The following is a 24,279-nucleotide window of genomic DNA, read 5'->3' as shown; positions in this document are numbered from 1 at the left end:
GATTAATGTCAGTGCCATGCAGGGCTGTAGCTGCTAATGGCAGATATAAATCATCTGGAAAAATATCATCAGAAGCAGCACTGCTGCAAGAGAGCTGACACGATTTACAATGAAGAAAACACTGCAGACCCAGGACAAACAAAGTGGTGGCTTCTTCCTTTGCAAGGGAATCTCAACAGATCCAAGAGCAGTTGGTTCCTGCCTGGGTTTTCCCTGGCTGATATCTGATAGCACTGACAAAGCCAGGAATATTTCTTTCCCTGGCTCAAAGGTCAAACTGAGGGGGAAATAGGACAACTGTGCAGGCAAATATGGTGTTCAGTGTCCCCTGAGTTGTTATTCAAGCATCAGGAGCCACTGCTCACCTCCTCTGGCTCCTCTTCCCGCTGACGGTTTGGTTTAGTGTAGTCGATGGGCCCATCCCACTCATCCTGGCGGGAGGTCTGGCTGGACTGGGGGGAGGTCATGGTACTGCTCGTGGCACTGGTGCTGTTTTGGCGCTGGGACACGTCTGGGGACTTCATGCTGGGACTACTGCTGCAGCTGCTGCTGCTGGGGAAGGTGCTCTCCCGTTTGCGGTGTTTGTTCATACTCAAGTCCAGAGTCCCATTTTCATCCACCTCGATGTCCATGGACTGAAAGGTTGGAAACACAACCAATGTTAGCAGCTGCTGGAAAGTCCCCATGGGGATCTTGCCCCCATTTGTCTTTTGCAGTGCAGTGGGCAGGTATTTGTGTGTCATCCCCTCCACAGTCAGGTAGGAGGAACTGAACAAAAAGGGTTGGTCTTTCCTAAATATATCAGGAACATGTCGTGAAAAGGCACCCCTGTACTACCAGCAGGTATATTTTGGCTTAGTTGATTGAACACAGGCATCTAGTGCCACTGAGGATGCCTCATGGCATCCATAACGTTGGCCCAAGGTTGAGAGTGCTCCATGGGACATTGGGAAAACCTGCATTCCTCTTAAAAACAGCTGGAAATCAGACTGGACACAATTGGGGTACTTCAAATGGCATCATATACAGATCAGGGAACAACTGAAACCAGCTCTGAGATTCATGGAATTACCGAATTGTTTGGATCGGAAAAGCCCCTGACACCATCAAGTCCAAACATTCATCCAGTACTACCAAGCCTATAATTAAACCATGTCCCCAAGTGTCACATCCAAATGTCCTTTAAATCCCTCCAGGGATAGTGACTCTACTGCTACCCCGGACAGCCCATTCCAGGGCTTGACCATCACAGACCATAGTTTTTTTCCTAATATCCAGTATCAGCCCAAGACTTGGCTTGGGACTGATGATCATTTCACATGGGTGGCACCTCCACATTGCTCTAAGAGCCAAGATTCCCTCCTCCAACCCAAAGCAAGGAGCCCAAAGGGAGATTTTGGATGAGTGCCTGCATCCCCTCTATATTAAAAAAAAAAAAAAAAAAAAAAAAAAAAGGGAAGGTAAACCAAGGTGCTTCTCCCACCCCGAATTTCAAGTTTGGCCCCTGGGCTGGGGCTCCTGGCCACGTTCACCCACCTTGCCAGGGACCTCTTGCTGCTTGGTGCTGAGATTCTCGGGCATCTCCCAGCAGCGGGTGGAGAGGTTGAGGATGGCGGTGGCCGCCATGTGCGCAGCCTCCGCGTCGTGGGAGTAGTCGAAGCCTGTGGAGGAGGATGAAGTGCTCTTCACGTAACTGCTGGAGGGGCTGTGGCTGGGGGAAGAGGCCTTTGGAAAAGGTTTGGCTGGAATAAAAAGAGAAGGAACAACACAAGGCGAATGTATAAACGGCGTGAGCAGCAGGAAAAGGTTAAAGTCAGTGTGACACAGTTAATGTACGAGCAGTTCCTGGGGTTATTCCCAATCCAGGGGCTGGTTTGTTGCCTGGGACGTGCAATGGGAGCAGTGCTGGCTGCAGCTTGTGCTTGGTGTGAAAGGTTAATTCATTAACTGACTCTGCCATCAATACCCGAAACACAAGTGCTTTTCTTCACTGAGCTGCTCCTCAGTGGAAGCAGTTAAAAGAGAAAGCTTAGAGAAGCTTCCTGGCTCTTTTTTTTATTGTTCTCTCTCTGCTCATAACTTATCTGCAGGGCTGCCTTACAGGGAGATTTCTAGTAGCATGTTTGAAAACTTTAAATTTATAAAATTACATTAATAGAAAAAACATGGTCATAAAGTATGAACTTCCAAGGATGACACATGGTGAAATATGGATTTTCTGACAGCTGACATATCATTTAAATATGCCAGAGTAACAGGATTCATTGCACAGCTGCACATAGCCACGCTCCTGCTCTGCTCCTGTACGTCACAGCAGCAGCAAAGCCAGCCTGGAGATACAATTCCTCTTAATACCCTGTGAAGTGAAAGTATTTCTCAGGGTGGACACAGAATAAAACTTTCCCTAATTATAACTAATAACCCCTTTTTAATAAAATTTGAAGCTTATCCCATTTAGGGGCCCTCAGTAGTTTCAGTGGGTGCAAACAGGAGCTCATCTGATTTAGAACAGTCACAGGATTGCATTCTGAATCGATTATCAAAATCGTCAAATTCTTAATTCATTCCACCATGCTCTTTCTGGGGGAAACCATCCCCTGCCTTTGTGGGAAGCTCACGAAGGGAAGACTCATAAGCTTTGGGCTGATCATTGGCAAAACCAAGCCAACCTCAGTTGATGCAGCCACAGAGCAAAGTGATTTCATTATTCCCATTACAAACTCGTAATATAAGACACTATAAAATGCTAATCTTCCCCAGCACTGCTTTCTTCCTCGTTGTGTGCGCATATAATGCATATTGACATTAATGGGAGTTATACACACACATGCGGGGGAATATAAATCCCTCTGGATGAAGATCTCTTTAAAATAAGTTCTCAGTGAAAAGAGCAGATTTCCCTGCTATGATTGGCAATCATATTCATTCTGTCGCTTTGATTAACTCATTGGAGGTTTGCCCACATGGTTATTCTTGTGTCTGGCTGCTTGTTTTCCTGTCCAGTTTAATCCATGTCTTCGAGGCGGGGCACAAGGATCTGCCAACCCAACCTGACAATATCCAGGATCGGGAGATGCCAATTTCAATTTCACACTGTAGGCTCAGCGATGCTTTTCCATTTCATAAGTATTTCTACCACTAATAGACTCGCAATCAGCAAATTAGTGAAATAAGTGATGAGAAAAAATGGAAAGGATTATCCTAGTGGGTCTGCTGGAATTATTTTTGTCAGTACAATTACCCTGAAAATTCTTTGCTAATATTGCAAATAACACAATCTATTCAGTGAGAGAATCACTTGTACTGGGAAACAAATTACTTTTCCATCAGCCCTAACCCAGGATGACAGTGGCAGTTGTGCTCTCTGGCCTCCATCCAATTTCATTGTCTGATCCTGTACAGATTTAGTACTGTAATAAAGGGTGCTCCCATTGTAGTGCAACAACCAGGATGCTTTCAAGTACGAGCATTTTTTTAGAGAGCAGCTGCATCAGGATTAAACAGGATTGTGGAAGTGGGATTAGCCAGACAGAAAGCCCTTTTGAGGCTGCTGACTTCTACAAACTGGTCTCCTAATTTTTTATTTTTTTTTTTTGCCCCTCCAAAAAATGTCTTGAGGTGCACAGTTGGTGTCAAATAACACATTTACAAGGGCTGTGTCTCCATGCAATGTCCCTCTTCCCCGTGGCAGCCCAGCCTCTCAGGGTTTATTCAGCATTTCATTTTCACCCAGAGTTATAACCAGTGCAAGGTCCTCAGAACAGAGCAGGAGTGGGTGGCTATGATAGGAAAGAGCTGGAAGATAGAGGCGGGTGATCGATAGGTAGAGCTGGAGAGCAGAGCATGGCAGGGAAGACAAATGGGGGGAATGGGTCATATATAAGATGGAAGAGAAGAAAACTGTAATCCATTTAGCTAGATGAGGAAAGCCAGATCAATAGATATGAGCTGCAAAGCAATGGGGACCAACTGAGGACAACTGTGTAACTTATCCCACCTCGAGACATCACTCAGGTTAATGTTCCCATCACAGTTCTTCCCAAAGCCAAAGAGACTCTCTTCCAAACAAAGCTTTCCCAGCAGTCTTGGACTCCCCTCACCATCAGTGGTGCCCACCTTGGGACCCACCTCACCCTCCCCATCCCAGGAGGGTCCAGCAGCATAGCCCCAAGAGTCTCCCATCACTCCAAAGCCACGACCCCAAGAGCCTCGCAACATGCTGAGAAAGGCAGAAAATACACAAACCAAGCCCATCCCTGCTACCAACTTACATTTAAAGGCTTTAGGTGAGGTTTCGCTAGTCTGAATCTTTGGGGCAAGCATGCGTTTGCCAAAAACCTGAGCATCAAAACTTGCATAATCGAAGGTGACCTTGGAGTACTTCTCCAGCTCCTTGGCCAAGTTGGCCCGAGGGGTTGCTGGGACCATGTTGGGCCGGTAGCTTCCATACTGAGGGATCTCCAGTTGCTTCACAAAGCACATAGGCCTGAGGATGAAACAATGAAAGGCAATTATTTCTCTTTTCCTTGATGAGGTGACAGTTGAGAGGGGACCAGACACAGTGAGGGCACAGCTCCACCTTGCTCCTAAAGGTTACTGGAGACAAGGAGGCAGTGACAGTCTTTTTGCTCTCCCTCAGCAAGTCTGCATCTGATTTTTACCTCTCAGACTCCAGTTTTATTTTTTCTATCCTTTTTCACGTTCTTTTTTTTTTTCTCTTTTTAAGCAGAACATCAAAGTGTTATCCAGCACAATGTTCTTGCAGGCTGTCATGGTGTGGCAGCATTTTCCAGAAGAGACCAAACTTGGGCAATAACTCCCTCATGGGACCCATGACACAGGGTGGCACACAAAGGAGGACCCCAGCTCAGCTCGGCTCCCTGCTGCAGGTTCACTGCAGAGGCACCAGGTTCTCTCCCCTGCCTCGGCCCCTCCTAGAGACCCGCTGCTGTGGGCTGCCTATCATGAATCAATTTGTCTTGCATATAAATTGTATATAAATGGCCTATTGTTATTCTCCTTCCCGTGACCTCTTTCCACCAGAGAGTCTTGGGAGCGGGAGCTCCTTGGAGCATGGACCGTCCTCGTGATGCGCTCTGAGCGCTCTGCGCGGGCTCCGCTGCAAATAAATAAGTAATCGCCCTAAATGGCCTTTCCAAAGTAGCGAGAGCTGGAGCACCAGGGTGCTCAGCAGTCCTGGGGAGCAAATAAATAAATGAATCAGAGCTCGATGCCTTTGTGGAAAGGCTGCTCGGGGCTCGCACCACGGTTTTCATCCTGCTCTCGTTGCGAAATAACCAACCATATTCCAATCCATCTGTAGCCTCATGAATCACATCAGCTACAGAAGCCAGCATCTATCAGGGACATCCTTAATGGGAGACAGCCCCTTCTCCCAGGAAGAGAGAGACAGGCAAAGTATCAAAATTAATGTGACTGGTTTGGAAACGAGCGGCAGGTTCCTCTCCTCTGAAACATGTGAGCTAAGGAAGAAAAGCAGGTGGACTTTAATGCACAACTGCCATGGAGTGATTTGTGTGTAGCCTAAACCTCCTCCTCCTCCCCCTCCCTGAGCCCACCCTACTTATAATGCTGATATAATAACCAGCCCTCACTGGCAGTTCGTGCTGCGGAGCAATCGGCACAAGTGCCTTCTGCTGCACTGCTAAAACCCTTTGGCCTGTAGCCTCAGCATTAATTGATGCTACAGAAGCAATTCATTGTCCTCAATGCTCTCCCTGGGATCATCAATTAAATATCTCCCCACCTTGGCGAGACCTATGATCATAATAACAGGACTCAGCAGTATCAAGATACAGCTGGAGGGAGCCGTGGCGGCTGTGCCTGGGAGCGTGGCGGGGAGCAGAGGGCTGGGGCAGTGTGGGGACATGGAGCTGAGCCTTCCTGCCTCCCTTACCTGAGTATCCGGTCAGAATTGGAGCTGGTCTTCGCAGGATCACCAGACTGGGTTTGTTGCTTTTCGTGTGATTTGGCTAATTTTTCAGCAGCAGCAATGGGGCACCCAGATAAACTGTGGGAGTTGGTTGGGGTTGGTTTTTTTTTTTTTTTGAAGGAGAAGAAAAAGAGAGAAGGAAACTAAGCATGAGGAATGAGCACAAACGCCTTCTTTTCATGGACCCAGAGCTGCACTGAGCCTGTGAGAAAAGTTTTTGCTTCCTCTACACTGAACAAGTAATAAGACAAATTCACCATGCACCTCATCAACACAGAATCATGGAATCATGGATTGTAGAATGGTTTGGGTTGGAAAGCACCTTAAAGCACAACTCATTCCAACACCCTTGCCACGACCAGGAACATTTTCCACTATCCCAGGTTGCTCCAAGCCAGCCTTAAGCACTTCCAGGGAGGGAGCAACCTCTGCCAGGGCCCCACTACTCTCACAGGCAAGAATTTCTTCCGATCTAACCCTGTTATCTGACATTTTGAAGCCATTCCCCTGCCCTGCCACCCCGTGCCCAGGTTAGAAGAAGCCAGAGGCGGTACCTCCTGTGCGTGTTGCGGTTGCTGTTGACGTGACCCTGTCCTGTGCACCCAGGTGTAGGGCACTTCAGCACATTCTCGTGCATCGCCAGGACTTGGGAGCGAGAAGGGGAGAAGGGAAGGGAAAGAAAAACAACTTAATAAAAATCAGAGAGGAAAAGAAAAAAAAATATAAAAAGAGAGAGAGAGAGAAAATCATCAAGCCTTGTATGCTGGTTTCGTAGAAATCAGGGGATGTGAAATGCTGTAATTAGGGTTTGCCGAGGAAAAAATAAAAGATTTACAAGGCAGCAGTGCCCAGGTCAGCACTAAATTAGCATTTCTGCACACAGCCTGGGCTTTCTCCTCATTTTCTGATTGCAATCCAGTTTTCCCCATCCAGCCCCTCCTCCCCATTCCTATTTTGGAACCAGGTCTCCAGTTTCAGGTAGTTTTAAGTGATTGAAGTTGTAGTTCTGCTTTTATCCTTAGGACTAGTCTTTGTTTTTATTTTTTTTTTTTTTTAATCTTCAGGATTATTGCTTCCTGCAGTGCTGACCTTAAAAGTAAAGAAAATAATTTGATCTGCAAGCATTCGTAAAGCCCACAGCTTGTGTAAGTTATTTATTAATATTTTTGCTTGCATTCCAGCCTGTGAAGATAACTGCAAGAAGATAATTTTCTCCTTGTTTCTTCCAGTTCTGTGTTTATGTCGGGTCTGCAACATTTGAAATTACTGATAAGGAAGGGCTTCTCTTTCTTTTGGTCTATTATGCCATTATCATAAACATACAACATTGATTTTTATGTATCTGTACAGGGAAAGCTATTTAGGATGCTGGTAGAGAGGTGGAAATACAATCTCTCTCTGTGCATATGTGTGTATGAAAGTCTGTTACGAGGATGATAAATATTTTCTGTAGAACAGGTGACTCTTGGTAAAGCACTTTGGGAATTTTGCAGTGTTTAGGGCACAGGAGACTCAGCAATCCTGCACATCCTAAATCACTCCTCTTCTTTCCTGCATGTCAACATATTTGGACAGCAAGGAAGAAAAATATCCTTTTTTTCCCTAACATGATGTCCCAAGCAGGGAAAAATATGTGACTTCCAGGGTAAAGATGGGAACTGCTTTTTAAAGGGTTGATTTTCAGAGAAAGGATCTTTGATTTTCAGAGAAGGGATCTCATTCTCCACAGGATGGTGCTAAAAATCCTTTAAGAAGGGCAGGACTTCCAAGTAAATCCCTTCCAAGTAAACCCATCATGTTTCCTGTGATTAGCGATAACACTTTGGTGGACAGCAGCCTCAAGGACCAGCTTGGAAAAGCACCATCCCACCCCAAAAACTCTTGTTATACTCCAAGGAATGACATCAGGCTTGTTCTAGGGACTCAGTCATAAAATTCAAATCATTTGAGAAATTCCCCCAAGAGAATTAGGCTACAGACTAATTGAAGCAGGCCTTGGTAGCCCAGCATGTACTCACTCTCGGGGGGGATCCTGTCTTTGTGCGGACAACCGGAGAGGCTGCGGTGGTGAGGGTAAAGCCCCGTGACGTGCCCAGTCCCATCACAGCCAGGAGTTGGACATTTGATTTCTCGCTTCTCGGGTCTTGCAGGATCTGAGGATTGTGGGGAAAGGGCAGAGAGGGAAGTGGGTTAGTGCATTTGGAGGGGAAGAAGTGGAAAGAAGTGCTGAGGATGTGTCTCTCTGCCTTTTCAGTCAAACAGGGAGAAGCCTTCGGATTTGGAGGTTTTTTCCCCTGGAGTTGGAAGTGTAACACTGGAAGTTTCAAAAAATTAAATCAGCAAAGTGATTTGAGGAACTAACACAGCTCAGAGCATGGGGCCACTCACAGTGACTGAGCAGGCAGCCTAGCTCAGGGCCAGGGGCTGCTGAAGCCCCTGCCCTCATGTTTCTGTGGCCTGACTCCTACCACTACTTTAAAACCCACTTGGATTTTAAACCAGCCCTTCTGTTCAGGCTGAGATTTTCAAGGTTAACTGACAATTTAGCCAAGCAATTCCTCTGCTCAGAGGGAGGAACCCTCGTGACAGTTTAGAGGACACCATCATTTTATGCATGCACCGTTGACCTCAAGGATGTCCCCATTCCTCTGGGCATTAAGGATTTGTGGTTGAATTACCCCTGTGGGCTGTGAACTCCCCCTGCATCAGCCTAATAATCCGTGCTGAGCAGACAAGTTCAGGTTTTCCATGAGGGGTGGGAAAGAGGGAGATACACAAAGGTTTGTCCCACACCTTTGCCATAGTAGCTCTTCCGGATGCTGTCCAGCGGTTTGTTCTGTTTGTCCTCCACCTGGAAGTGCTTCACATGCTCTCCTGGCAGGCGGCTGGGCTCCCGCACGATTTTCACCTGCTCAGCTTTCAGGGCAATGGCTTGTTCCAGCAGCCCCAGGTTCCCCCTGGTCATCATGTCGTACATCTCCGACTCATCAGTCACTGCTGATTTCTGGGAGCGGGCATCGTCGTCCTTGTCGTCATCCGACCGGACCTCCACAATGACCGAGTACTCGGGCTTGGGGCTGAACTGCCCTTCACAGTGGTTTTTCTGGGGGTCCTGAGAAGTGTGAGGAGCTTCCTCGCAGATCACTTCAGGAGCCATCTCCTCCTCCTCTTCCTCCTCCTCTTCTTCCTCGTCCTCCTCCTCATCATCATCCTCTTCCTCCTCTTCCTCCTCCTCATCATCCTCCTCATCATCATCCTCCTCATCCTCTTCTTCTGCTTCAGCCTTTCCCAGTTTGCAGGGCTCCTCTCCGTTGGCGTCGTCCCGCGGCTCCGGGCACAACTCACTGCTGCGCTCGCTGGTGACCTCGATGACCTCCTCGGCGTCCTCCGTCTGGATGATGATCTCCTTGTCACACTCCTCCTCCACCAGCTCCTCTCCTGCATCCTCATGGACCAAATGCACGACACTGGCCGCCGGCTTGGAGCCCTGCAGCTCGGCTTCGGGCAGCTGCCCTTCGATGGCGAGCGTTTCCTCTGCTATTTGGCCAAGGTTCAGGAGAGAGTTGGCGATTATTTCCTGGTAGCTGCTGTAGTTGGCCTTGCTGGGCCCAGATGTACTCGTTGCTGTGTTTTGTCCATAGTGGGTTGGTTTTGCCGGGCTTCTCTCTGAAGGGGGGGAAGGAAGGAATAGAAAGAAGGGGGAAAGGAAGAAAAGATGGAATAGGGCAAACAAAGAAAAGTGAGGAAATGAGAAAAGGAGGAAAAGGAGAAAGAAGTAAAAGAGAAGTGGAGGAGAAAGAGAAAAGAAGAGGGAATAAAAATGGAGGCAAAGAAAGTAATTACATAAACTCATAAGATACAGCTTTGTTGTACTTAACTAAAACCAGAGACTGGCAGTTCCACCCCTGAAGCAAACTAATATACTGAATTTAGGGATGGCAAGTAGAAAGAGGATTTACACACAGGACTCAGATGCATCTTTTTCCTACTGCCACCCCTGCTGCCAGTGCTCTCCAGGCCAGGGCTCCAAACCAGTGTCAGGACCCCCAAACTGGAAATCCGTGTCCTTTCCCATGTCCTTTTCCTGCCACTCCTCTGCTCTTGGATACTGGCTGGATCTGTCAAGGGAGGAGAATCCTGCTGAGCCCCTGATGACACCTGTGTGGGACCCTGGCTGCCTTCCCCACCACACTGCAAGTTCCTCTGTGCTTTCCATGGGTCTTTCCCTAGGGAGCATCCCTGATGGAGAAGCTCCCATTTTTAAGACACTGGAAGCACTGTGCCTTCTCAGCTTAACCAGAGCTTTGACAATGTGCTTCCACCCAACAACAGTTCCTCCCAACAACTGAGGGACCCATCCTGTACATAATTCAGAGGAGCTATAACTCCTGGCTGTTAACCCTTCCTGCCCTTTCTTCATCTGCACAGCACAGCTCTGCAATCAACAATGACAAAGCACCTTCTGCTGCCTCAGGGCTGTGGGTCTCCTCCTGCTCCAGAGCCTCTGCCTCGTCCTCCTCCAGCATCCCCTCTGAATCGTCGGAGCCGGACTCCTCCTTGGCCTCTGCCTCCTCGCTGCCGTCGCTGTCGACATTGTAGCCCTCGTCCAAGGCCAGTTTGAGAGGGTGGGATTTCCTCTTCGACACCAGATGTTCGGCCTCGGCATCCTGAAGTTTCCTCTTCTTGGCTAGTGGGCAGCTTTGTAAACTGCAGGTGGGATCAAGGAGCACAGAGGACGCGTTGCTGAGTGAGAAAGGCCTGGCTACCTCATCCCAACTGGTTAGGCAAAAGTAAGTGGGACAAATACACAAATACCACCAAAAAATCATCCAGCGCCCCAGATTTTTGGCTGGTTTAACCCCCTGTGGCCAGATGTGCTCTTAGACCTTGATTTTGTGCAACTACATCAACTTTTTTTTGGGAAATCAGCACACAAATGCTGGGATCTGGCATCTCAGGACTAATATTGGTGATTGGCATCATAAAATCAGGCATGGGATGCAGAACCAGCCCCTGGGACACATCCACCAACTGCTCCAATTTCACAATTCATGGGGTGATGAAAACTGTCAGTTGAGGCTTGCATGACCTCCAAGGCAGCCAACATGTTCTCATTTGCCTTCCCCATCCATAGAGGCATCAGGAAGACCAAAATCTCTTCCCTTCAGCAGCCCCCACCAACCCCAGACAGCTGAGCCAGGCACTTCTGGACAAGTTTGGGGCCTATAGGAAGGCTGCTTTGAGTCTGGAGAAGCAGATCCCCCCAGGATCCCATAAGGAGCGATGGAGAGCCAGAAACAAGAAGATTTGGGGCAGATGAGTTGGATTGCTGCTCTGAACCAGACTTAACACCTGTCTTTGGGTCTGTTGCTCACATTTTTCCATCCCAGCTCCCTCCAACCCCACCTCACCTTCTGTGCCTCGCATACTTCCCACGGATGTGTCCTGAGCCATTACAGCCTGGGGTTGGACAGCTTGGGAGGGAAACAAACAACCATCAGGAAAAGCAAGAGGACTCGGAGAATTAATTAGGGTTGTATCAACTACAGTCAGTTTAAACAGGTCCCATGCCCAAGGAAAAAGCTAGCTGCAAGCAGGAAGTTAATTTCCTTCAAATGGTTCCATTTGTCCCTTTGAATTCCAAGGGAGGAGGGCAGGAGAGCAGCCTTGCAGTTTGCAAAAAATTAATGAAATTACTCACCCCATTTAATTAGATGAACAGTTCGCTATAGTTTTATGAGTATGTTTAATTAAAGATTTACATGTGTGAGAGCAAGCTTTTAAAGGCAGACAGCTACTGCACTCTGCCATCCTGCTGCTACTCTCCAGTTTTCATTTTCTCAGGAGGAAAACATGGGATTTTCCCTTATCTGGTGGCTTGTCAGGGAACTGGGGCCACTTACAGTAAAAAATGTGTGTGTTTTCGGGAAGAGCAGCCTGGGACCTTTCCAAGGAGGTTTTAGCCAGACACATTGGACGGAGATCCCCAGGACTAAAATCCTCAAAACCTTGCTTTTGGGGGAATGGATGGGATTTAGGTGACTAGATCTCCCAAATCCCTGCATTTTTTTTTCCTGCTACTCTGCAGAAGGGGATGAGTTAAAGGCTTGCAGGGAGCTCTGAGCCTGCTCACAGCCACTGCTGCCTTCACTTGAGCATCCCTCACACGGGACCACGAGTCTCCCCTGCAGGGGTAATTAGTCCCAGCTTCAGGAGCTGTAAGGGCTCCAGATAAGAAGCATTAAAGCAAACATTTTCTGGCAAAACCAGATTATGGCATTGATTATAGGATGCCCAAGTGACTCGCCTGACGTCTGAGGAATTCTGGAGTCGTGTAGGATTAATAACCTCATTTAGCACTGTATCACCCTGAGCCAGGGAAGCTGGAAGTGCTAATGAAATCTCTTGATGACAGTGCAAAGGGAGAAGGCATCACCAGCCCAGAGGGGATCTGGCCAGCCTGTTATTCTCGGAGTAAAAGACATGGGACAACATTAAATAGTACCAAGTGCCAAGTCAGGCTTTCGGGACTCAGAATTTCTGCTCCCAGCAGAGCTCAACTCCTGCAGAAAGCTGAGGACATGGAGAGTCTGCCTGCACTAATGGGTGCAGCAGCTCTGGGAGCACCAGAGGGTTATTAATGGTTCAGCTCCCTAGAATACAAGATCTTTGTGTTTAAAAACTATAATTCAACCCAAAACCAGGGCAGGACAGTGCTGCTGAGCTGTCAGGAGAGTAGGAATCCTTTCTTCAGGGAGACAGACTGGTTTTAGGTTAGCAAAGCAAATGCTGAGAGGGAAAACGGCGGCACCACATCCCCTAAGGGGAGGTGGAAGCTGTACCTCATGTCTCCTCCAGATAAGTGCCCCCTTCCTGCTGCCCCTTTGCTTGTGACTGGCTTGAACCTGTGATGCTGCACATCCTCCACTGCCATCTCTTGTGGGATGGCTGCCAGCACTTCTGGCATCCACACAGCCCCACCACACCACACCTGGGGTCTGGCCTCACAGGATGGTGTCCCTTCTCCAGCAGGACACTAGAGCCATAGAGAACAAGTCTCATCCCACTAACGTGCAATTGAAAGAGGGAGCTTCCCTCTTCACTGCTTATGATCTAAAAGCCTATTTAATTTTAATTGCCCTCAGGCCTGACTGAAACTGCTCTGTCCCAAGCAGCCCCAGCCACACTTTCAGTGACTGCACACCAAAAGACAGAGCAGTGTTTATGTCACTAGTGACTTCCCTGAAAAAGGCCTTATTCAATGGCAAACAAGAGCAGCTCTGATGAAGATGTTACAGGCTTTTATAAGTTTTCCTGTATCAATTAAAGCGGATTACCCATCACCCCATTTTTAATGTGGTTAAATGAAGCCTGCAATAAAAAGTATGTAGGAAAGAGACAAGTGGTTCAGCATCGAGGTTTGCCGAAGCAGGTGTTGATTTGGGATGTTTCTCGCTCCACTTTGTTGATTTAATGCCTTTAAAAAGCACCAGCACAAAGGTGATGCTTTACATGCTCTGGGCCAGGCTTTCCCTCCCCACTCTCTATTGGGGAGTTTTCGTGTATTTTGGCAGGAGTCCCGAAAGGGGAAACGGGCTTCGAGGTCTATTAAAGCTGCTCTCCACCCCGCAAGAGCCACCACACCGACCAGCTCTCCCCCTCTCCACAGCCTTCATCTGCTTGACAAAAGGGCTTCTTATTGTTATGCAGACGATGCCCTGCTTCCAATTAGTCGATTAATCGTCCAGTTATTCAGGCAATTAGGTGACAGCTGCAGAGATGGCTTTGTGGAGCACTCTGTCCTGCCCCTTAGATATGTCACCTGCTCCAATTACCACCTCCACTCAAGTGTTCAGCAATAAAAGTTGGAGAAGGGGCATGCCCAGTGCTGGCTCCTCCCGGCTCTTCAGAGTAATAGGAGAGTGGAGGAGGAAAATGCTCTGAAATTGAGTTGGTTTAGGTCCAATTACTCTTAGACACACGCTGGAGGCTGCAAAGAGAGGCAGCCCCTGCTCTTAGTGCCTGTCCAGGTTAAAGGCTCCTACCTCTGGCAGAAGCCTCTGTGCAAGGTTTAGTGGGGGATTACTGGTGGGGGAGGCTGTCACATCTAATGAGAAGCTCTGGAGGGCTGCAAAGGCTCTGCTCCTGCTCTTTTGGCCGCTGCTGTTGGCATCCCAGCACTGCTAAAGGAGTGACAACAGGAGCTCAGTGACTGAACGGAGGACGGGGCACTGAAGGAGCCCCCATGAAGGTCCCCATCTGGGACCAGAAGTGACTGACAAATATGTGGAAAAAACCTCTGGTTAGTAGGATGGTGTCCCCAGCGATCCCGAAACACAAACCATGGGCATTAGGTTTGACTGGGGTTTAGATCTGGGGTGGGACAGTGGGTGGCTGGAGCACCTCTAGTCTGATCTGATCCATCCAGAGCTCTTGGATTTTCATTTCTTTAACTCTTGTGATTCCTCTGATGTGTTCTCTAGTGATACCCTGAGGACTTGGACACAACCACTGATAGAAGACCCCCAGCAAGACCCCATTAGTCCAGCAGGTTTGCTCCCCTCACTTGGGTTTCCCAGCTGAGGGGCTTCTCTCAAGGTAGTCCCACCATGTGCCCCCCATCCCTCCCATGGCCAAGGAGGAGCAGGGTCCTTACCTCACCTCCTGGCCGATGAGCTCCGTGGGCACTGGGCCAAGGGCAGGATGCAGCAATGGAAACAAACACAAGGTCAGAAACAATCCAGAGGTGCCCGCCCCTCCCAAGACTGAAACTTCTGCCAGCAGCTGGGTTTCTGTTTCCTCCCCAGACATCCCACTTGGAAAAGAAAGGGCCACTGTATCCTGTTGTCTTTTGTTGCATGCCAGCCTGTAGTAAGTTATAATCCTGCCTTGTAAATTCTCAGGCCTGTGCTGATTTTCAAGCAGGTGAGTGCACACTGGCAGCATCAGGGACTACCTCTCTTCTTTGACTCCATGATGACTTTTAACTCAGGGGAGCTATTCTGACATACATGGATGTAACTCAAACACTTCTAAACAGGGACTGAGTTTTCTCATGCCTTCATCTCTCTTTTTGCCCTTTTAAGTTGCTCATCAGTTTCTTCTTTCCCAGTTCACAACTGTTTTCCTGCAATGGCCACATTCACCTCTATAACACCAGCATTTTTCTCTTCTCCTTGTCCCATCAGACTGATGCAGGAGTCCCTGCCAATGCTCAGACATATGGTGGGGATTTTTTTACTTGGGGTATAGGTTAAACAAGAGTTTGTATGATTTTTAGGGATTATTCCCCACTTGTGAATAAGAGGCCTTCTCACTGCTCACAACAAGAACATACAACAACTTCACATCGCAGCTGAAACCTCACATCCAGCCAGGAATCCAAATAATGAAGAGGAAAAAAAAAAAAATCCCTCAGCACAAGTCTAAATTTGCCCAGGCTAAAAACCATAACACGTTTGCTCAATTTGTTTGAGCTAATTGGGTTTCCTGGGATCCAGCTCCCGGTGGGATGACTCACAAGCTTCAACAAACTGGAGGCAGTGACGAGTCCCAGGGTGCAGGCAATAAATTACCTTTTCACTTCCAGAAACCAAGATTTGAGTGTGGGGAAGGCAGGGTGTGAGAAAATAAATAGAATCAGGGCACTCTCATTTGCAACCTGAATGAGCACCTTTGTGTATGTGCAACAAAGCAATGAAATCCAAATATTCAAGCTCAGTTCCACACAGCTGGCAACATCTGGGTTTGGTTTTGTTTTTAAAAGGTGCAGATGCTGTGGAGAGCAAGGAGGAAGGAAGGTGAGGACAAAATGAAGGTGGCCCAGCCCAGCTGTAGGATAGAGCTGCAGTCCCTGCAGCCATCATGCCTTTCCAACATTGTTGGTTCCTCACTTCTGGCACCTTTGTCATTTGCCACATCTACAGCCACAAAAATGAACCCCAAACCGGAGAGGCTGGTCTGTAACCACGACACATGGCTATGGGACTGCCTGAGGTGACACCCGGGGCTCTAATCAGAGCCTCTCGCCTTCTGCCAGAGAGAAAGCATGCAAAGAATTTAACTTCTTTTTTTTTTTTTTTTTTTTTTTTTTTTTTTTTTTTTTTTTTTTTTTTTTTCCAAACCCTTTTTTAAGGAAATAAATGGCAATCAATCTTTGCATTAACCAGTTGTTTGTCCTCCCATCCCTGCCGAGGCATGGCCCATTTGTTCTCCAGCATGAGCTACTTCTGCCAGGCACTCTCAAATGTGAGACTTCAAAGCCGCTGGCACAGTGAGCCTGATGAAAGCCCCAGGAGCTGATCTGAAGCTCCAGTGATTGCCATCCCCTACAGCAAAGCAGGCACTGGGGCTTTTTTTCCTTATTTGCTTGTTTTTTCCCTTCAGCTGAGTGTAGAGGATGAGGGTTAAATATCATAAGGACCTATAAAGTTTTGTGGTTGGGACTTTTGTAGGATTTTAGACAAATTTCAGTGAGGATGGGACAGGGGTAGTGAGCATAACTTGAGGAGTTAAGCCTGGACTTGAAAAACCAAAGCCTGTTTGGAAAAAGGAAGGTGCAGGGAGCTGAGGTCTGCACAGCCCAGTGCTTCCACTCACCTCGGATAGACTTGGATCGCGTGCGTGCTCTCTTGTCGTCATTTTCCAAACTCATCTGCAACAGAAAGAAAGGAATCATTACTGAAAGATAACCAGAAAATCATCATTAAAGGACAAGCTCGTACGTGGTTGTCGCTTTGCGTAAATATTTGGGTGGCTGGGAAAGCTTTCCCATGTTTTTGAGATGGAGGCTTCTTACCTTAATGCTACTGTTTGTTCAACCCACAGTGCCCGGATTTAGCAATTTTAAATTGATTTCCATATCCTGGGACACAGGAAGGACTTTGTTGAGTAGCACAGAGGAACAAACACTCAGATGTGTTGGCTGTGCTTGAGATACCCCTTGTTAAGGGCAGAGTTGATTTCCCTGGGTTTACAGCACAGAACTGCTGTGAGCACCTGGGTGGAATACCAACACAGAATCAGAAATCTCTGAATATGTGTCTGAGCTGATCTCCTGCCTGAAAAGGGCAATTTTTCACAAGTGCCCTGAAGAACAACCTCTCCTCTTGCTTAAATTTGCCACAAAGGGGACTGCATCTAAATAACCCACAATGTGGACATCAAACACGAGGTCTGCAGGGAACATGGGCATGAATAAGTAACATCAGGGACTTCAAAGTTCTGGGTATTAATTAAACATCACCACATGCCACAAGGTAGCAGAAGGCTGAAGTGCAGCCACCTCTGGGGTACAGCACCTTTGAAAGCAGGCAGTGCCTGGAGGTGGGAGCAAGAAAGCAGGGACCTCCATGGCATGGCACAAAGATGCAGCTGGAATAACATAAATGGGATGTCATTAAAGTTGTCAAAGGAGATGCTGAAGTGGTCAAAGAACTGTTTTACATCTCGCCCTCGGCACAGATGCTCTCTCTGCAGGCAGGAGTGTTTGGCAGTTTGGGAGCAGGTCAGGGGATCAGAGCCTGGTAGGTTGGGAAGACAATTTGAGTTTAACTGCAGCGTTACCATGTGGGATATTTCCTCCAGAGATTACAAGGAGATGGAAAAGGAGATGGAAGAGCCATTTACAAATGGGATTTGACATAATAAAAACAATCTCTCTTTGGAATATCCTCTACAGACCCAGTTAGAGAAGGAACAAACCAGCTCCTGTATCATTCCTAATGAGGATATTCCACAGCTCCAGCGCCTCTGACAGTGCAGGGACACCATCTCTGCTGTCTCTGGTGAGGGGCAGGAAGGGACATGCACATAGAGCATCCCTACTGGCTGTGGGGATGGTGCAGGTAGGGAATGTGCTGTTGAATCCCTACATGCACCCTAAAAACATCTGGATGAATGCTGCTCCCAGCTCCCAGCAGATGGGCCAGGGCTCCTCACCCTCAAAGAAGGCATTGCTTGGTGCTTTTCCTGAGGTTTGGGAGCAGCAAAGAGAGAGGGAGGCTGTTGGGGCAGGGAGAGGGGACCAAGGTCCCCAGCCCTTGAGGCATCACAGCTAAAACCCCCCCAGAGGAGGGATGAAGTTTCCCCCAAGTGTGCCTCTCCTTCCCACTGCCACCTTCCAGAAACTCAATGTTAACATGCAATGATTTGTTAGATGGGGAGGTTGGAGAGGAAAGAAGAAAAAAAAAAAAATGAGAGGGGGTGAGGGGAATCAAAACCTGGAGCAATTTATGCATCCTGTCAGCATTCAGCTCGTGGCACGGCAGCGTTGTGCTCCGCGTTTATTACAATCTTCCCAATAACACAGCAGACAATTACTATAATTTGTATTTTTAAAGCCCCAGCTCCCTGCGGACCAATGGCTCCCGTTTAAAGTGTGGAGAGGAGCAGGTGTCACAGGGACTTCATTACATTTACGAGCCTTTCAACGCCGGCGTGCGCTGAGCTCGCTCCCCGATGCCGCCGCACGCCGCCAGCACAGCGGCACCTCGGGTGGCTGGGGGCCTCCAGCCAACAGCACTTTCAGAGAGGGCTTTCTCTTCCTTTTTTCCCCTCTCTCTTCTCTTTCCTTTTCTGACAATTCTCACAGGGAATTGGCGTGTGTTGGGGCGGTGACCTGGCAGTTTCCTGTAGATCGGAGTGGTGGAGGAGGTCAGGCTGTGGGAAGGGAGATGGGCAGCGCCTGTGAGGGGCCAGCTCTGGCCAAAAAAGAGCTTTTTCCACATGGACAGCAGTAGAAAAAGCAAAGCAAAATTTCATTTTTCTTAGCCAGGCAGGTGGAACGGCTTCAAGCTGCTTATCTATAAATAGAGGAGATCCCATTTCAGGTCACATTTGTCTTCAGGAGTTAAATATCGTGTGAGCTGGCATCCAGGCTCCTCACTACACCACAGCACCTCAGAGCAATTCCTCCCATTGCCTCCCATTCCTCTTTCAAGTCAGGATCAAACACCATGAGAAGACAGGAGCAGATTCAGTCACCACATGGGGAAAGGGGACTGGAGCCACCAAAGACATGGACAGACCCACGGAATCACAGAATTCTCAGGGTTGGAAGGGACATCTGGTGACCCAGCCTTGCTAAGGACCAAAGAATGGAAAAGCCAAATAGGCTGCCTTTCCTGGCTTATTATACAAAACAAAAAACCAAACAACCCACTCCCAAACTTCTAAATTTTTGGGAGTTTTCCCCACAGGGAAGACCCCATTACTTGTTTAGAGAGCCTGACACAGCCTCATTGCTGTGTATTTATAATGTTTCACTTACATCACCGTCAGGATGGGGTGGGCTCTGCACTCCCAGATTCTGTTTTCTACCATCAAGCTCCTTTTTGCAGCTTAAACCAACATCAGGATCATCCTCAAAAATCCTCATTTCCCTCCAAAGTGCAGAAACACCAGGAATAAGATCCATTTCAGAGCTCAGCCCCTGCTCCTCCCAGGCAACTTAAACAACTGGCAGAGCCCTGACAGCACTTCTGGAGCCTCTGTGATATCAGGCTCAGATGCAGGAAGGTTACATGAAACCATTGTCCTTTATTGTTGCCTTCTCAGCCAGAAGCCCTCTAGACAGATCGTTTTAATGTGAAATTTCAGGTCACACAGTGCATGTTTGCAGTCCTGGAGACCGACAGGGTATTTTCATTAGCTCTCTCTCTTGTTCACATAACAGCCAGGCTGAGGAGCCGTCTGGATTTCAGTCTTATTGCTTTAACTCTGAATGAAAACAAAGCAGTCCAAAAGGAAACCTGCAAATAAATTATTGCTGCCAGATGCCAGTCACAAGCACATTAATCCAGCTGGAAAAGACAGAAGTTCATTCCACACCTCCACACCTTATCCATGGGTTATCTTTAAGATTAAACCAAAATCAGCATCTAGCAAGTTTCCTAAGCCAACACTACAGGAAAGGACCCTGTGCTGGGTCTCTGGGTACTCCCTTCAGGATTCAGATCAGTGCTCTGCCTGTGGTAGTCAGGGTAACCCTAGGAACATCACTTCATCTCTATGTGCCCGTTTTCCCCCTTTTTTTTTTATCTCAGAAAGTAAGAAATGTCCCCTATCCTGTTTGCCCTGCACCAAGGAGCTCTCTGACACAAGCAGAACACAAGTTATAATGGTAATTTGTCAGTGCTGCAGACTTAAATCAATGATACTCAGACAGACAAACTTGAAAAAGAGTTTAACCTGAGCACAATGTGAATTTTAACAGCCAGATTCCATAGTCAGGGTCTTGTCCTGCTGCCAAGACAGCATCATAGCAAGGATCTGAAGTTTCATTTTATGGAGTACCTACAGGCTTGACATTTTCTTCTTCATTCTTGTCTTAATACACATTTCCTTTCCAATGTAAGCCCAAGGAACATAACAGAACACAAACCCACAGGGAACCCAGCACGTGCTGATGCCCAGGTGGGCCTGGGCTTCGACAGCTCTATGCAAATCTGCCATTAAAGGCCCTGCTGAAATTCCCCCCGGTCAGCAGTAATACTTTATATGTATTCAAGAGCACCACGGAGCTCAGAGAAAATAAACACTCTGAAAAACCCTTCAGCTGGACAAAGGGAGGTGAGGATTCAGCAGGAATATTTATTTTACACTGGAAGCAGCAGAGCTTCCATCAGTGCTTATTTGTAGAGGTAGAAAAATGCCAATTGCAAGAAGCAGCATCTGAGCTTTAGAGGGACAGACAGACACACAGTGCCTCTATTTTTGTTTTTTAAAACCCCCAAATTTATATTTGCCTAGTAGCAGAAGGAAAATGCCAGAAGAAATGATATTTTTTTTTCTACAGAATTGTTGAAAAGGGGTTTTCTGCTTGGTCCTTCCCCTCTTGAAAATCCAGAGAGTCCTTTCTTTAGCTCCTCAAGGGAAAAGGCAGCAAAACTGCCTCTCAGTGAGGATGGGCTTGAATGGCCTGTGCTGATTTCTCTTCCCTTTTATTTCTTATGGGTAATTCCCCTTTGGCTGTTGCAGGCTGAACATAGCTGGAGAGACCTGGATCTGGGTCTCCAAATTTCTCCCCTTTCCTCTCTGTGAAGTGCCATGGCATCTTTGTTCATTGCAGAAAATGAGGAGGACTTTGTCCTGCTGGACCTTCTCTGGATGTGAATTTTTGAAATAAATAATTAAAGAGTGATGGAGGAAGAAATACTCGTGATCAACAGTGTGCCTCTACTTTTAAAAAAAGGCTCAGTAGTAGCTTCCAGCTGCTATTTTATAACCACACTCTGAGATTAGGAGGATTTTTTTCCCCTCTTCTTCCTTTAGGGTCTTCCTAGCTGCTTGATTTAAATCCTCCTGACGTTCCACCTATTGTGAGTCCTGTTCTTGGCTGAATAAGCTCCCGTCTGCCTTTTGCTCTGACTGCTTCCAGGAAAGGACACCCTGCACAGTGTTCCTGGGCTCGGAGCTGGCGAGGGGGGAGGACTTTGCCTTGACATGTTGAGATTCAAACTCCCAGCTTGTACCCACCTCGAATCCGACACTCCAGCTGTGTCACAAACATCCTCCTGAAGCCGTGCTGTCACTTTGCATTTGCAGAAAGGGTCCAGCCCCCTCCCAAAAGCACCCAGTGCTACGAGTGAAGCGCTGCCCAAGCACTGCTGCTCACAGCGATGGCAGCAGCATCTCCACTCTCGAGGGAAGCGGAGCAGAAAAGCTGCTCCTGAGCATCACATCTGACACAGGCGCAGCTGCAGTGGTGCCTCTGCAGCGCTGACAGCCCAGCATTAGGCTGGGTAATTCCAGAGGCCGTGGTTGAAGTTGACACACACCTTCCTCTTGGCTCTTGGGAAGTGCAACAACACAAAAATCCCAATGCCAGGGAGACCTAATTGGCTCCGTACGTGCTGATGGCTCTCATGCCAGAAGAGGAGGGGTAGGGAAGAGGGGGGAAAAAAAATTGTAGTTCTTCAATCTCATTGTTTTCCACCTCTCTGATAAGCTTTTTCCATGAGATTATCCTCGAGTGGCCCAATGTGAGGGGATGGCTGAGATGCATCTCTGCGAAGGGGACAGCAGTGATGGGCCCTGGTGGCCCCACCACCATCCACCCTACCTGTCCTGACAGCAGTCAGCCCTCACCAACAACCTGCCTGCTATTCAGCTGCCTCCCAGCTAGATCCCAATGGCACAGGAAAATAGAGGTTTGGGAGACAAAGGTTCGTTTTGCCACCAGACACCGTGGTCAGGACGAGCCCTGGCAGCAGCGTCCGGGCTCAGCTGGCTCCATGCAGAGATCAGCTCTCCCCAGCACTGCAGAGATCTCATTTCAAACCTGTCATGGGAAATTTTATCCCATGCCTGGGCTTCTTTAGAGGCAAAAATAAATAAGTAAACGTGCCCCACATCCCATTGTCCTTCACCGCTGCGCATCCGGTGGATTACGAGCTGTGACTGGCATGAAAAACTACATTTAAATACAATAGATATTTATGAGCACACAGAGAAGTGCAAGCGTGTGCACACAATGCAGATCTAAGGTTAGAGAGTGATCAGAACCTCTCCCCCCGTGAGGTACGAGGGCTGCACACTCACACAATATCCATCTCCCTTCCAACTCCCCCTCCCCATCCCCTCCTCTCACCCCTGAGCCAGACACTCAGATAAAGCACAGATAAGCAGAGCTGAGGATTGCAAGAAATGGTTAATATTCGTGATTTGCTTGTTAGAGACAGAGCACCAGATGAGCACCAGGTACTGGGAATGTTACCTTTTGTAATCATTACTTTATTAACATACGACAATCTTATTAAATCTAACCTAAGTGCTTATTTGGCAGGTTCAATAGAAAAGCCTTAATTGAGCTCATTTTAAATATAGCAACAACTGCTTACTCTGCTTTCTAAGAAGGTGTGAGCTTTCCTGGCGACACCTGCATGCAGCTGACAGCTTGTTAGTGAAGAAGGATGTTTTTAAGTGTGGATTTTTGCTGGTTTGGGGTTTTTTCAGGGTTTGGTTTATCTAGGGCTACAGGAAGAGTTGGTAACATCAGTCACCTAAGGAAGCTTCCTCATCACCCAGGTGGGTCCATCCACTCACTGGAGACGGTGCTTGACTTCTGAGAGGCCAAAATAGGACAGGAAGCACCATTTGTGCAGTGAACAGCCCAGTTCTCTGCTTAATTAAAGCTTCCTGATCTGCTGGCAGTGAATCTGCCAGGAGGTTTGACAGCCTTGGCTGTACCTCTTTCATCAGCCACAGCTGCAGCAGTAAATGAGTGGCTGTGTTGAGCCCCGGGAGCTGTCCAGGGTCCCGGCGGGGATGAATGACTCCCTTGTCCCCTCCAAAGGCGCCCCGGCTTCACCTGGTGTTCGAGGGGCTCCTTCCGACCAGCCGGCGCCTTGGAGAAAGAGCCTATTTTAACAGGCCTGGGAGTGACCTAAATACCCACATCTGAGCCACCCTTGAAGGATGGCACCGGGGAGGAAGGCAAGGATTTAAATATCTGGCCTCCAAGCCAAACTTTGACAGCTGGAAGCCCTCCCTGCCCGGATTCTCTGTACAGGGGGTTTGGCTGTAGCGAGGAGACAGAGATTTCCAAGTCCTGCCCATCACTTTGTGGGCACTGGAAAGGCTCCATTCCCCCAGGAGCAGCTGGTCCAGAAGGAGCTGGAGCACATGTGGCCCTTGTCCCACAGCCAACACACGGGGTGGGGGTGTCACTGTCCTAAAAACGTCCCTGCTGGTGTGCTCACCTTGATGTGTGTGCCGTGCAGGCTGGCGGCTCCCTGGCAGCTGCTGATCTTCTCTCCACACGTCCACCTCTGGTTCAGCAGCTCACCCCGAAACTCATTTTCTGGGGAGGGAAAGAGGAACACGGGGGTCAGGATCCAGGGTCAGCCCAGCACCCCGTCAGCAGCACCAACCAGAGGTAGAAATGCAGTGTTTATTCCCTGCCTGCTTTCTTTAATGGCTGTACAAATCCTGAGGGTCTCCATGCCCTGAGCAGGAGCCCAGGGTGCTGTGCCAAGGCCAAGAGCCCAAACCATAAAGAATTTCCACCCCGATCACTGCAACTCTGCACAGCTCAGTCCTCAGTTGGAAAAGACACTGTTAAGAGTTGAAAATTAACATTCAAAGATGTACATCCAAGATGGTTCCTAAGATAGGTGACTGACAAAAATACTTTATGTATTTGTCCAAAAACAGCTGTTCTGTAGCCAAGATGGCAGCTAAGGGGACTTCTCTAGGTGTCACAGGAGAAGCATTTGTGCTAGAGACTCCAAACCATGTTTGAAGCACTGTGTTCTGTCCTGGACCTTCAGAAAAGGCTCAGGGCTTGCAGACAAAATCCAAGAGTTGCTGAAACATTATTCTGC

The 24,279-nt window shown here is 48.1% G+C and overlaps 1 protein-coding gene across 2 annotated transcripts in view; it reads right to left on the bottom strand.

Moving 5' to 3' along the window:
* MYT1 (myelin transcription factor 1) overlaps positions 1–23,732 on the bottom strand; it is a 42,718-nt gene extending 18,986 nt beyond the window's left edge. Inside the window, exons 1-12 of one of the 2 annotated variants that reach the window (XM_066330829.1) lie at positions 23,656–23,732; positions 16,553–16,607; positions 14,610–14,640; positions 11,365–11,427; positions 10,413–10,660; positions 8,747–9,619; positions 7,972–8,106; positions 6,508–6,640; positions 5,918–6,031; positions 4,272–4,486; positions 1,537–1,742; positions 366–635 (exon numbers count right to left, since the gene is read on the bottom strand). In XM_066330829.1, the coding sequence (XP_066186926.1) occupies positions 366–635; positions 1,537–1,742; positions 4,272–4,486; positions 5,918–6,031; positions 6,508–6,640; positions 7,972–8,106; positions 8,747–9,619; positions 10,413–10,660; positions 11,365–11,427; positions 14,610–14,640; positions 16,553–16,607 (2,343 nt within the window). In that variant the 5' untranslated portion in view covers positions 23,656–23,732. The remainder of the gene's footprint in view (positions 1–365; positions 636–1,536; positions 1,743–4,271; positions 4,487–5,917; positions 6,032–6,507; positions 6,641–7,971; positions 8,107–8,746; positions 9,620–10,412; positions 10,661–11,364; positions 11,428–14,609; positions 14,641–16,552; positions 16,608–23,655) is intronic. The other variant, XM_066330831.1, reaches the window with a different exon arrangement.
* Between the last annotated feature and the right edge of the window lie 547 nt (positions 23,733–24,279).

Source organism: Sylvia atricapilla, chromosome 16, assembly GCF_009819655.1.
Source record: "Sylvia atricapilla isolate bSylAtr1 chromosome 16, bSylAtr1.pri, whole genome shotgun sequence".
NCBI lineage: Eukaryota > Metazoa > Chordata > Aves > Passeriformes > Sylviidae > Sylvia > Sylvia atricapilla.
Note: the sequence above shows the minus strand (reverse complement) of the source record. Positions and strands in the feature narration are given on the sequence as shown.